The sequence below is a fragment of the Chiroxiphia lanceolata genome, chromosome 19, assembly GCF_009829145.1.
Source record: "Chiroxiphia lanceolata isolate bChiLan1 chromosome 19, bChiLan1.pri, whole genome shotgun sequence".
NCBI lineage: Eukaryota > Metazoa > Chordata > Aves > Passeriformes > Pipridae > Chiroxiphia > Chiroxiphia lanceolata.
Window position 1 is genome coordinate 11,364,246 of NC_045655.1, and position 13,940 is coordinate 11,378,185.

The window sequence follows — 13,940 nt, forward strand, 5'->3', positions numbered from 1 at the left end:
CTCACATGGAATCATGGAATTATTTAGGCTGGAAAAGCCCTATAAAAATCATCAAGTCCAGCTCTTAACACAGCACTGCCAAGGCCACCACCAGCCCATGTCCCCAAGTGCCACATCCACACGTCTGTAAATCCCTCCAGGGATGGGGACGGCACCACTGCCCTGAGGAGCCTGTGCCCAGTTTTTGATGCAACACTTCCAATGCTTCCAGTTTTCACAGGCTTGTGAAAATCCAGGAGTAAGAGCAGCCAGGGACAGTCTGAAGAAGAGAGTCAGGGCTGGATTCATCCTCAGGACTCTTGTGGGATTCCTCCAGGAACGGGGAGGCCAGAGCAAGAAAAACATCACGAAAACCCAGTAAGACACCCCACTCTGAACAAAACTCAGCCAAGTCAGCAGAGCTGCAAGACAGATTTGAAGGATGAGAATAATAACACATCATTCCAGCATTCTTATGCGTTGCAGCAGACCCAAAATAGCTCCTCAGCCACCAGGGACCTGCTGCACTGAGCAGAATTTTTAAGTAAACTTTCCCTCAAAGGCTTTGGGTCTCGGCATGGAAGACCCTGAGCCCCAGTGCTTTTTAGTGAAGGCAACAGTGTCTCACACACCTCCCTCACCGTCCAGAAACCTCCTCCAACAGCAGCTGAAAGCCAAGTTCTTATTTACAGAGCAGGTGCAAGGTTAAACTAAAGGCTCCCTGCGAGGAGATAGTTGGCAAAATATGGGAGAGCCCCTTTCTTTAAACTCCTGGGGGCTGTTTGTGCCATGGCCCCGCTCCCCAATGCCCTGCTGGGGTTTGCCACCCTCCAGCAGCCCAGCTGAGTGCCCAGACCAGCATCTCCTCCTCCTCCTGCTCAGCCAAAGGATGAACACACACAGTTAAAGGCTTCACCCAGGGAAAGGGGGGAAGAGAGAGATGTAAGAGATTAGATCTGCCTTTTGTAAGGAATTTAATGACTCCAGCTGTTCGGCACCATTAACCAGTTTGTCTTGGAGGTTTAACCCTCTGGCTGCCGGAGCAAACACTGGGATACCCCAGCTCTGGGGGTCTGAGGCAGGAGCAGAGCCCTCCTCCCTCCCGGGAGCAGGGCTGGGCTGATAAAGAGTCATTAAAAGCTTTTACTACCTGTTGCTATCCAGCGAACCAGCCCTGGAGCAGTGCCAGGCAGGGAGAGAGCTCTCTGTGCAAAGAGCAGCAGCTAAAAACAGCTCCCTGGTCCTGCCCTCCCAGGGACAGAGTGCCCCAGTCTCACCAGCATCCCCTCCCCACCCGCACTGGGGAGGAAAACAACCCAGAGATTTTCACTGATTTGGAAAGACCTGTTGGAAGTGCGATGGCTTAACCCTTGTCTGAACAGCTCTGGCTCCCAGGGGTGAGGTCTGGGCTCCAAGTGAAGGGAGATTCATCTCCAGCCAAATTCCCCTCCCAGCACGGCCCAAGGATGGCTCAAGACTGACCAGGCACTTGTTTTTCATTTCAACACATTCAGCTTTAACCTCTCCCCCGTGTTCCTTCCACATCATCCCTCAGCTCCACCGAGTCTCTGGGTACTTTGTCCCCTTCCTAAAGCCTCCCAAACATCCCCTCCCTGTCCACTGCACCGCCCCTGCCCAGCCCCAGGAGCCATCCCTGCTGCCTCTGGGCAGGGAACTCAGAACCCCCCACCCTCTGCCAGCTCTCCTGACCCTGCCTGAGTTATCCAGGGAAGGATAAGCAGCATTTTGCACTGGCACAGACCCTGACAAGGTGGGTCCTGCCCATTATCCACCAGGAGAGACACCCCCGAGCAGGGACACCCCCTTTTCCAGGAAGGAAAACACCTTGGCAGCAGCACCAGCCTTGGGATATAAACCCTCCTGGAGTTCCACAGCAGCCATGGGGTGTAAACCCTCCCCCAGCTCCAGCCACCAGAATTCCCATGGGACAAGTGCGTGGTGACACGTGCTGTCCCACATGGAGCAAACAGCCACGTTGAGCCAGGGGAGACAACAGCTCCACTCCCATCAGCGTTTAAAGTGAATTTATGGACGTATTGTATATTTTTATATACACAAATTGCACTGCTCCCCACAAGGCCACCCCCTCCCTGCCCGTCCTTGCTCCATCCCTCTGCACAGAACAAGGATCTCGCTCCCAACACTCTTCCCCCTCCACACACTCCTGTTTCAACACACAGGGGAGAACACCAGCCAGCAGGAGGAAGTGGGGTCTGTGGTTCAACTGCTTCTCCAGCCTGTTGGGAAACAGCAGCCCGAGGCAGCTGAGCAGACACAGTCCAGGGCCCTTCCAGCACCACGGGGGTAACACCGGTGAGACACCTTGGGTTACAGAGGGAAAGGCAGGGTTTGCTGGCAAAACAGCTTCCGAGGACTCCACTGGCAGCTCCTGGCCCCCCAAGGAATCCCAAAGGGTTGGGGAGCCCCAAAGAGCCAGGCCATGGGCAGGAGGAGAGCATAAGGGAGCATCTCAGTCATCGGACACCACTGGTGTCACTGCTCCTTCACTCCAGTGTATCCATGGCACTGGAAACCACACACCACAACTCCCAGCAATTCTCCTCATAGCTGAGGATGCACCTGACTGTACCTGTTATCCTGCAGGGAGAGGCTCCAAAAGCAAGGCAAGGGGAAGGGCTGATGCTCCAGGTTCCCCTGGACCCACTCTTCGAACAGAAAACCTCACACTCCTTCCTCATATCCACAAACAACCCCCTCTTCCACTAAAATAAATACAAAATCTAAAAAATCTCTTTGGAAATTTTTGGAGATCTCTTCACTGGCTGAGCCATTCTTGTGTTTTCAGCTGTAAAAATCCAACAGCCTCCCATTTATTTATTTTTTTAATAACAGCCCTCGACACGAGGCTGCTTCATTTGATTTTGCAATGCTTCAAGGGTTGGCAGCTCTGCAAATTAAGCCCCTGGGCTGAGACACAAGGTCACACCTGAGCTGTTTGCAGAGTGTTGCCAGTGAAAAGAACAAAAGCAGAAGCGTGAAGGGGGAAAAAAAAAAAGGGAAGATTAAAAAAAAAAGACAGCCTGGAGCTGCATCCAGCACTGCCAGAGCCAGCCGGGGCTTGGGGAAATCACACTTCCATTAAACCTGCCATGGAAATCCATCTGTATCCAGCTTCCATCTGCTCCTCCTTCCAGCTGAGGGAAGAGCAGGAGTCTCCAGAAAGTCCCACTTACCAGGACTGGCATGAGCAGGTCGGCCAAGTACACGAAAGCTGCTCCCAGAGCAAAGCCCAGGGCCACCGGCAGGAAGGAGAAGGCTCCGAAGCTGCCGGACTCCTCGGCCATCTCGATGGCTGGGGCCAGCAGGGACCAGTAGGAAGCAGCCAGCATGACCTGGGGACAGAAGGGGACAGGTGAGAACCTGGGGGACAGAGGGGGACAGGTGAGAACCTGGGGGACAGAGGGGGACAGGTGAGAACCTGGGGGACAGAGGGGGACAGGTGAGAACCTGGGGGACAGAGGGGGACAGGTGAGAACCTGGGGGACAGAGGGGGACAGGTGAGAACCTGGGGGACAGAGGGGGACAGGTGAGAACCTGGGGGACAGAGGGGGACAGGTGAGAACCACGTAGGCACCGACGCTGAGGGGATCCATCCCCGGCTGCAGCCGGACTGTCACCTCTGCCACCAGCCCCCCCTCTGGCCCAGGACACCCCTGTGCTCACCCCCACAAGGTGCACAACCAGTGCATCCCAGCAGGACCATCAAAACCCGCTTCCCAACAGAAGAGAGCGGGGAAGGATGGAAAAGAGAGGTTTTCCCCCATTTTTACCACAAGCCTTTTCCATGGCTCAGGAGTCCAAGGCAGCACAGGAAGGACAGGAGCTCATTAGGGTGATTTTCTGTGGCATTAGCACAGCCCTGACAGCCCTTTAAACGGGAATGGCAGCGGGGTGGGAGCAGGACAACGTCCTCTCCTCGGGTGGTTTGCAGTGACAGAAGTGGGTCCGTGACCCTACCAAGGGTCAAATCAAGTCCTTGCTCACCCAGCTCTGGGCTCCTCCACAGAGTGGGAAGGGAGGAAGGAATCACAGCATTGGAGTCACCCAGAGACAGAATGAACACTGGATAACACCTGGAGCCAAAGAGCCACCTCCAAGCCAGCCGAGGGCACACACATTTTCTACATTGATTTACCTGCCAATGTCCCCACCTTGTTACCCCAGACCAAGATAAGGGCAGCATGAAGGCTTTCCTTGTGCACAGACCAACACTGGGGCTGCTCCTGTCCCAGCATCCAAGCCAGAGGGTCCAGAATGGGAGTAGAACCATCCCAAACAGCAGCACTCCAGCTCCAAGCACAGCCAAAGTCCTACTGCAGGGTTTGAGTTACAAAATTTGCACCACAAAAATAAACCTTCCCAGTGGCAGAGTCCTTGCTTGAGGCTTAGCAGGGAGGGAGAAAGAACAACCACCCCAAAGATCATAAAAATCTGGGATCTGTGAGGATCTGCAGCCCAGCCCTGCTCAGAGCTGGTTGCTCAGGGTGTCACACAGTGCAGAGAACAAAGCACCAGTTTCACAAGCTCCTACTAAAGAACACAACATTAACATGCATTTTATCACCTTATCTCTTCCTCTCCTCTAATTAAAAAGTCATCAACCCAACACCCTCTGCAGCAGCCCTGGCCCCAGTTCCTCTCCCTGCAGCTGTTCTGCTCTGCAGGAGGAAGCAAATCAGTGAGACAGGCACTGATGGGCTCAAAAATCCCATCGGGATCCGGGTCAGGCTTTGGGAAAAGGTCTGTGCAAGGCAGGGACACGGTGGCACCCACAGCCCTGCCATGGGCAGGCAGGGTCCATGTTCTCAGGGTGGACAAGGCAATGCTCCCAGCTCTCTTCCAACCCTGCAGGGAAGCACATGAATAAGAGGATTCCAACAGAGAAAGGGGTGTGGGACCAGGATCCAGTGGGAATAAGCAGAGTGATCCTGGAGACAGCAACAGCAGGGGAGGAAAAGTGACCCCAGCTGTCCCTCCAGGAACAGCCCAGCACCCCATATAGTCCCATATTTAGGATGCTCAGAATCCTGGAATGGTTTAGGTTGGAAGGGACCTTAAAGCCCATCTCCTTCCATTCCACCCCCTGCCACGGGCAGGGACACCTTCCACCAGCCCAGGTTGCTCCAAGCCCTGTCCAACCTGGCCTTGGACACTTCCAGGGATCCAGGGGCAGCCACAGCTTCTCTGGGCAACCTGTGCCAGGGCCTCCCCACCCTCCCAGGGAAGAATTTCCTCCCGATTTCCAACCTAAACCTCCTCTCTTCCAGTTCAAAGCCGTTAAAGAGCCGCTGCTCAGCCCCCCCAGCACGAGAAGTGGCCCCTGGAAGAGGAGTGGGCAACAAACCATTCCACCTTCAATCACTCTGAAGGGAGGCACGAGCTGCTATTGCTGCAGACACCAGTCCCGGGGGGATTGTGTAAATCTCAGCTCGCTGTGAGTAAGAAGAACGAGGGTTGTCATGTCAGGCTTAAGCACGGCTGTCAAACTTCATATTTCAAATGCCACCTCCTTTAAAAAACAACCACACACCCCGGCGTGGAAACACAAGCAGCGGGGAAAGGCTTGGCAGAATTATATTGTCATCTCATGTTAAGATATCATTTCCCCATGGAAAACAGAGCCCTGACAGAGCTCAGCCTCCAGGTCCCAAGTCAGCACCCAAGTCAGCACCGGAGCTCCCACCGAGCACAGGGAAGGGGATGGGGATGACAGAGCCTTGAGCCACCCCTGCTTGGGAAGAGAAGTGATTTACTCCTGTTTTACGCAGAGAAACCCCTTAACCCCACTTGGTGGGGGAGCTGGAAGTCGCTGTCCTTCAACAGCCAGAAGACACAGTGTCCCTGTGCCTCCCCCCTCAGCCCATCCCTGAGCTCAGGCTGGGATTTAGGGACACGGGATTTAGGGGCACGGGATTTAGGGGCACGGGGCTGCCCAGAGCAGCCCAGCTCCTGCCCACCTGCTCCTGCCCACCCAGCTCAGCATCAGAGCTGTCACTCACCCCTCCAGTTCAGCAGCATCTCTTATCAGATGATGCTCAGGAACCAACAAAAGGGTGAGGATTTCTGCCAACAACCTGATTTCAGTTACAAATTCCCACTCCATCTCAAATCTCAAATCCAGCCAGGGACAGGAACACAACCCCCAGTGTCTCCCAGCCAGCTGGTGTAATAGGAATAAAACAGAAAAAGCCCCCTGGGGTCTTTTTGGATCAATAAAACCTGGAGTCACTTGGGCAGAGGGGAGGATTTTCCACACCAAGCCTTCCTCTCATACCAGTCCCACTAAGACAGGGAGCAGGGGACAGGCAGCACCAGCTCCCTGGCACTGGGACACACACCTCCTGCCAGACTGGATTTGGGCATTTCCACAGACTTTGTGCTCCAAAGCCAGGATACAACAAGGCTGTAAATCCATCAGCTCTTGGGAAAACACGCCGAGGTCGGTGGGGGAGGAGAAACACGTAGGATGAAGCGTCACCAGGTCGTGGGGAGCCCAAACCCTTCTCTGGGATACATCAGGGGAACAGGAGACAAACCCAGGCTCAAAAACCAACTATGGAAAATGACTGAATGCAGCTCTGTGTCCTCACACTGCTGTGAATCCCCCAGAGCACAGCAGGATTTAACCACACTGCACCCAACCCTCTGCCAGCACTGGAAGGGTCTCCAGTGGGGCAGGGGGTCCCTGCACATCCATGTCTGTGCTAAAATTAAACCCCTTGTGAAAGTAGCAAGGCCTGGTCACACTCCTGTGTGGCCACTGGGCAGCCCCAAGGGAAACACAGGGAGCAGAAAACCAGGAGGAGGAGATGCCCTTGGCAGGACAGGAAAGACAAGTGGAAGCTGAGAGACTGGCAGGACACTTCCCCTGCCAAACTTTTCCACTTGATTTCATTAAGGCTCCAACAACAAGGGCCAGCCCCAGCAGCGCTCTGTGAATTCCTGATGCTGTTTTAAGCAGCACTGAAAGGGAATATTTGAACCCAGCTGTGCCTGGTGAGGGTTAAGGAGCGTGGCTGGATGATTTTCTGCTCCATCTCGGACACGAGAAATCAAAGTAGAGCCCAGCAAGAGGAACAGCAGTGTGAGGCTGCAGGGAAGGAGGGCTGCAAGTGTTTGTTCATGATGTCTGAGCCCAGCACCTCCAGCACAGCAGAGAACAGCTGAAAAAAAAAAATCTTATTTAAGAATATCAAGATTTAAGAGAAAAGCTAGAATTCCACATTAGATGCCCCAGCAGCAAAGCCTTGTCTCTATGGAAACACATCACCTCGGAGGCTTCCACATCCAAACCCCTCAGTTATCTGTGAGTTCCAGGGAGGGAACTGAGGCAGAGAGGAGGCAAATCCTCGGGCACCAGCACGGTGCTGGAAGGAGCTGAGCTCCTCCACACCACAGGGAGCAGCTGCACAGGTCCCTCCACCTGAGGTGACACCTGTGCCACCAGACATGGGCAGCCCGAGCTGTGCTTTGCCATCCAGATGCTCCCAGTACACACAGGGGCTCTCCCAGTACACCCCAGTTCACAGCACAGCAATTTAACCCCGTGCCCAGGCTTATCCCAGCTCCCCCAGATCAGATGGAGCATCTGCAGGGAAGGCAGTGCCAAGACACAGCTTTCTGTGTCCCAAAAATAACACTCTGCATCCCAGACCGTCCTCCCCGAGGTCACCTGGACATCCCTGTCCCACACCCTCCTCCTGCCTCAGCAGTGGCAGAGAAATCTTTAATTAATTCTGGGGTTATTTTGCTTTGCAGTTCCCAGAAGGCAAGCAGGGAGATGATTCCCAAGAGGATGGAGAACCATCCACTATACCCTGTTTCTCCAGCAATCCTGGTCTTGGAGAGCCCCACGGATGCTCCTGGAACCCAGGTGATTGTCAGGGATCCTGAGCTAAGCACAGCAAGGTTGGAAGCAACACCTGCCCCTGAAAGCACAGGAGCTGGAGCTTTGCTGGCCCTGACAGAGCACCAGGGAAGTTAATTCAACCCAGCAGCAGAGATTTCAGAGGGTAAGTTCTGCCTCTCCTTATCCCTCAGTGCTCAGAGAAACAGCCCAGTATCTGCAAGAGATCACCAGACAGAGAGTTTTAAATAGAAATCCCTCAGAGTAGGAGCAGCCCATGGTCAGAGCAGCATCTCTGTCTGCAGAAACACTTCTCACAGGGAAGAGGGGAGAGAAAACAGTACAAACAGGTTTCAGAACTGGCTGGTCCACGTCCTTTTAGCCCTACACAAAGCACAGAGAGTCTGTGCTGCTCCCACAGGACACACCAGCTGTGCAGCACAAGCCTGGATGGGGCAGGAACAGACTCTCATTCCAGTCTGGGCTCCCTCAGGCAGGACACAGCACCACATCCCCCCTGCAGCATCCCATCCCACCTCCACCCTCACACAGGGAGCTGTCAACTGGCCACAGTCCCTCTTGCCAAAGTGCTGAGTGGTTTCTGCTCCAGCCTCTCCAGGGACTCTCTGCAAAGCCACCAAGCACACACAGCACTAGTGCTCTCCCTGGGAAAGAGGGAAGGAAACGTTGCCTGTGTTGTTAAACCCTTTCAGGTAAAGGGAAGATGGAGACACAGCTGCTCACACTGTTGGTCAAACAATGGCAATTCTGCCCAGTTGAGGAAAGGGAAGCTCAGGGGGACCCCGTGTCACCAAGGGCCCCCTCGCTGTCCTTCCCCTGAGAAAGTTCTCCTCTCCTGCTCTGAGCACAGTAAACTGAAAAAGCTGAGGGAAAAGCAAATGTTTGCAGGACTTCTGCTTCCTGAGCCACACCTGGGGCAGGCAGGGATGACTCAGTGCTCCTGGCACGGGGACGTGGTGGCCATGGCAAGGAGGGCACCTGAGCCAGCAGGTCCTAATCCTGATGGATAAAGGATGGAACAAGGATCCACTCCAACAGCCAAAGGGAATTATTCTCATCATTACCAGAAAAGCTTCCAGCTGAGTTCCTGTCACCCACCACAGCACCCAGGAGCCACCAGGACACAGCAAGTGGGGCCTGGCAGAGCCCAGGCACAGCCACCACACACCCTGGGGAGATGCACCTTCCACCCAGAGCAGCTCTCAGGTGCACTGCAGCACCTGGAATGTGGGGTTTAACAGCTGAACTTGATTATCTTAGAGGTGTTTTTCAACTTTAACGACTCTACGAGGGGAAACAAAGGTGACTTAACGAGCCTTGATGAGCCTCCACCTCACCTGGGCAGGGGCAGGTCTGCATTCCCGATCCCCAACACAACCTCAAGCCACACAATTTCACATTTTCCTTGAAGACAGAAGGAACAAGCCCCCCATTCAGTGTGCAGCCCTGATGTGGAGCTGCAGTGTCTTTCTCCCCTTTTCCCGAGGGCTTAAAGCATCAGCACAGAGCAGCACAGAGCCAGCCGTGCACAGCAGCCCCCAGGACAGCAGTCCTCCTGTCCATCTTCATCTCCCCTGCCCATATCCATCACTCCAGGAGCGACTCAGAATCCCGAGGGATGAGAAGAGTTTAACTCAGGAGAGCCAAGCCCAGCGTGGGCAGCTCGACATCCTCGTGACCCCCCTCGTGCCACCTCCACCCTCACCGAGGAGGCACCAAGAACATGACAGGACACAACAGGAGCCCTTCCCTGCCCTCAGGAAACTATCCAAGGAATTCTAATTCCAGTGGGCAACCAAACAGAGCGTTGGAGGGGCTGCAGAGGGGGTGGCAGAGGGGAGGAGGAGGGTGTTCATTGTACTCACCCCTGCAGCAAAGCCCAAGCTCCCATCCAGGATCCGCCTCTGGAAGAAACCAAACACAAAACACACCTTGTAGTGCTGGCAGGAGCAGCACAGTGTGACCCACACCATGGGCCACACCAGGGGGAAAGGCATCTGCTCCCTGATGGGAAAGGGGGATCACAAAGCTGGAGAGGGACCTTGGATGAGGGCCTGGAGGGACAAGACAAGGGGAATGGCTTCCCACTGCCGGAGGGCAGGGATAAATGGGATATTGAGGAGAAATTCCTCCCTGGCAGGGTGGTAAGGCCCTGGCACAGGTTGCCCAGAGAAGCTGTGGCTGCCCCTGGATCCCTGGAAGTGTCCAAGGCCAGGTTGGACAGGGCTTGGAGCAACCTGGGCTAGTGGGAGGTGCCCCTGCCCATGGCAGGGGGTGGACCTGGATGAGCTTTAAGGTCCCTTCCAACCCAAACCATTCCATGATTTATGGAATCACCAGGATCCTACAGGACATCCTGTCTCCCTCAACCCAATGCTGCCCAGCCCAGACTTGGCTCACCCACAGCCCAACCCAAAGGATGTGAGAAGTTAAACCAGCAGCTCCCTCTGTGCCCCTCTGCACATCCTGCCCTGCACTTCCCCTCCCTCCTGGAAGACCTTCATTCCTCCACCTTCATTCCTCCAACACCCGGCTGTTCTGAACAAACCCACTGCTGTGCCCATAGCCCAGCACGAATCCTGCCCACTCCACTCCCAGGGCACGTTTTTATTCCCTCCCCCAGGAAGAAAACCCATGTGGGCTCCTGCAAAGGGAATCTCAGTGTGCAACCAACTCCTGAATAAATCATCACAAGAGCGAGGCATAAATAATAAATCCATCCGGGCAATTTGGAGCACGGTGGCGAGGGGGCCTCTCATTTTGGATCCCAGATGACTTAAAGATCAGCTCTTTGCTTGCTCTGAGCACGGGCTGACCCAAATCCTGCCCTGGAAACGTGGTAGCAAAACCAGGTTACAGGAGGGGAACCTGCTGTGTTCCAAACACCACTGGGAGCACATACCACAGCCCAGGAGCAGGAATTTGATTTCCTTCTCCTCCGGCGTGTTGAGAAATGAGCTGGATTTTTGTTCCTCTCTTGCCCCAGGGCCAATGTTAAGCCCCTTAAAAGTTGGGATGAGGTAGCCAAGGCCCCCTGTGAGCAGGGCACAGCCCTGTATCCCAGGTCCTGCTGGTCTCCCAGGGATGAGGAGGGTGATCCCAGGACCTGCTGGTCTCCCAGGGATGAGGGGGGTGATCCCAGGACCTGCTGGTCTCCCAGGGATGAGGGGGGTGATCCCAGGACCCACCTGGCCGCTGGAGAACACGAACACCAGCGCTGAGCCCGCCGCCGTCAGCCCCCAGGTGAGGAACGTCCCCAGCACCGCCTGGATCACCGGCCCCAATCCCGGGATCATGCTGACCTGGGAGAGAGGAGAGAGGTCAGGAGAAGCACCTGGTGCTTGCAGAGAGAGAACAACCCCCCAACCTCCACCCTGGTCAAAGGGGGAGCACTCCAAACCCCTCCTCACCAAAGGGGACAGAGCGAGCTTAACCATCCTCCTCTGAGCTTCTCCCCCTTAGGAGAGGCTTTGCAGCTGAACCCAGCGGGGCAGGAGGGGTGGGACACACCCCATCCCACCTGGAGCACCACCCCACACTGATCCGGGGCTCAGCCCCACGACTTGGCACCAGGGCAGAGCAGGAATGGGTGCTCAGAGCTCGCCCAGGCCCCTGTGCCACGTCCCACTTGAGGGTGGCACATTTCTGTGCCCAAAGCCCACTTTTCCTGGTGTGGAAGGCGAACGCCCTCGCAGCACCTGGCTCCCTGCTCCTGGGAATGAGCAAAAAGGGGGACAAATCCCAGGGGTGGGCCACCAAAACACGGCTCAGGGCTGTGCTCAGGGGGCTACCGAGCCCAGGGGAGGGTTATCCAAGCACTGGGAACGTCCCAGGGAGCAGCACTGCTGTGGAAACACACACAGGGGTGGAAATGTGGACAAATAAACTTATTATACATGTACTGACACATTTACGTGCAAGTTTATCAAAATACACGTGTGTTTATACACATGTGCAAATGTATCAAAACACACATATACATTTATATACAAACACATCAAAATGTCCATATACATTTATATGTTGATATAACAAATGCGCGTGTGTTATACATTTATATATAAATATACAAGAAATAGACACGATTTTGCCATCTTGCCCCGTCAAGAGTCCAGGACCCCTAAAACCCCCACACCTGGAGCCCCCCGGTTCTGCCCCCAAAACCCACAAACCCCCCAGACCTGGAGACCCCCCAGGCCAGTCCTGAAAGCCCCTAAACCCCCGGTATCCCGAGCCCCCCGATTCGGTCCCCGGGATCCCCAAACCCCCCGTAGCGAAGCCCCCCGGGATTCCCCAGCCCCCCGGTACCGGAGCCCTCCGGAACCCCCAAAACCCCCGGTACTGGAGCCTTCGGTTCTGTCCCCAGGACTCCCAAACCCCCCGGTACCGAAGCCCCTCAGGACTCCCAAACCCCCCGGTACCGGAGCCCCCCAGGACTCTCAAGCCCCCCGGTACCGGAGCCCTCGGTTCTGTCCCCAGGACTCCCAAGCCCCCCGGTACCGGAGCCCCCCGGTTCCGTCCCCAGGACCCCCGTACCGGCGCCCCCGGTTCGCTGCCCGTCCCCGCCCGCGCCGTTTCCTGGTGCCCGCACACGTGTCGCCGCCGTGGCCCCGCCCCCCGCCGCTGCGGCAGCCAATGGGAGTGCAGCGGGGGCGGGTCGCCCGCGGCTCTGCGGTTCGCGCGGGCGCGGCGGCGGCAAAGCGAGGCGGGCGGGCGGCAAAAAGAGGGGCGGGCGGGCGCGACAAGTTGTCACTGTCGCTGTCACTGCCACCACCCCCGGGCAGAGCTTCCCGCTGGGATCCTTAAGACAGCTCCTGGTGTTTGCGTTGGGGTGTCCCTGAGAACGCCCACCCAGCAGCGCGGTGACCCACGGCCGCAATCAGCTCCGCTAATTAACAGCAGGACGCGGCACCTTAATGGTCAGCACGTGGCAGCCTGGGGCACCTCGCAGGGGCAAACAGCCCCCCCCCCCCAATACTGGCATCCGGCACAGCCATCGGAGGGTGCAGCATCCCACCCGTGACGTCACAGAATCCCAGAATCATTCAGGTTGGAAAAGAACTCCCAGACCATCGAGTCTGATCTGTGCCCAATGCCCACCTTGTCCCCCAGCCCAGAGCACTGAGTGCCACATCCAGGCCTTCCTTGGACACCTCCAGGACACCTCCCTGGGCAGCTCCTTCCACAATTCCTGCCAGCCCTTCCCATGGAGAAATTCCTCCTGATGTCCAACCTGGACATCCCCCAAAGCATCATCCCGGGTCATGCAGTGGCCAAGCCCACAGTCCCGGGTGGGCTGGGGGCAGGAGCAGCTCCATCACCGAGTCCTTCCCTCTGCAGGAGGGAGAGGGACTTGCAGTGGCCGCCCCGGAGCAGAGGGAGCCCGGCCAGCCCTGGTGTCCCCCGCCTGTGCAGTGCCAGAAGGAGCAGGTGGTGGCAGAAGGACACATCGAACTTGCAACAGAACCCGTCTTTATGAGAGTGTTTATCTTCCAACAGCCTTTGATCAGCCTCCCCTGACACAGCTGGGAAAGGTCAAGGCCATTTGAAACCTCCCTGATTTTGGATTTAATCAATCTCTCCCTGTAATTGCTGCACCCCTCATTAGCTCCCCTGGACAGGCAGATGCAGGGCGAGGTGCCAGCTGGGAGGGACACGGGGACAGACAAACAGAGCTCCCCTGCTCCCCCTCCGGGGATCCCTGGGCAGCTGTGCTGGCAGGGACAGCTGGTGACCCATCCAGGCTGGCCCTGGGGACACAGCTGACACGGGCTAGGGGTGGCTGGCAGGGCTGGCCCTGCCTGGGGACGGGTGGTTGGCAGTGGGGACAGTGAGGGCAGTGGGGCTCTGTGCAGAAGCATCAGCAAAGTCAAGTCTCACACCCCTTCTCCAGTGTCACCTCGGTGTGCAGGGACACCTCCGTGTCACTCAGCCCCAGGCAGCTCCCACCTGCCCCTGCCCGGACCAGCAGCAGGAAGGATGAGACCTGTACCCCTAAAATGCATTTTAAACAAACAAAAAAAAACCGGCCCAAATTCTTGTGCAATCTCTC

The 13,940-nt window shown here is 56.2% G+C and overlaps 1 protein-coding gene across 2 annotated transcripts in view; it reads right to left on the reverse strand.

Annotated features, from left to right (window-relative positions):
• Positions 1-12,496, reverse strand: part of SLC39A11 (solute carrier family 39 member 11) — an 80,374-nt gene extending 67,878 nt beyond the window's left edge. For both annotated transcript variants that reach the window (XM_032706804.1, XM_032706803.1), the window contains exons 1-4: positions 12,425-12,496; positions 11,077-11,190; positions 9,754-9,792; positions 3,195-3,353 (exon numbers count right to left, since the gene is read on the reverse strand). In XM_032706804.1, the coding sequence (XP_032562695.1) occupies positions 3,195-3,353; positions 9,754-9,792; positions 11,077-11,184 (306 nt within the window). In that variant the 5' untranslated portion in view covers positions 11,185-11,190; positions 12,425-12,496. The remainder of the gene's footprint in view (positions 1-3,194; positions 3,354-9,753; positions 9,793-11,076; positions 11,191-12,424) is intronic.
• Between the last annotated feature and the right edge of the window lie 1,444 nt (positions 12,497-13,940).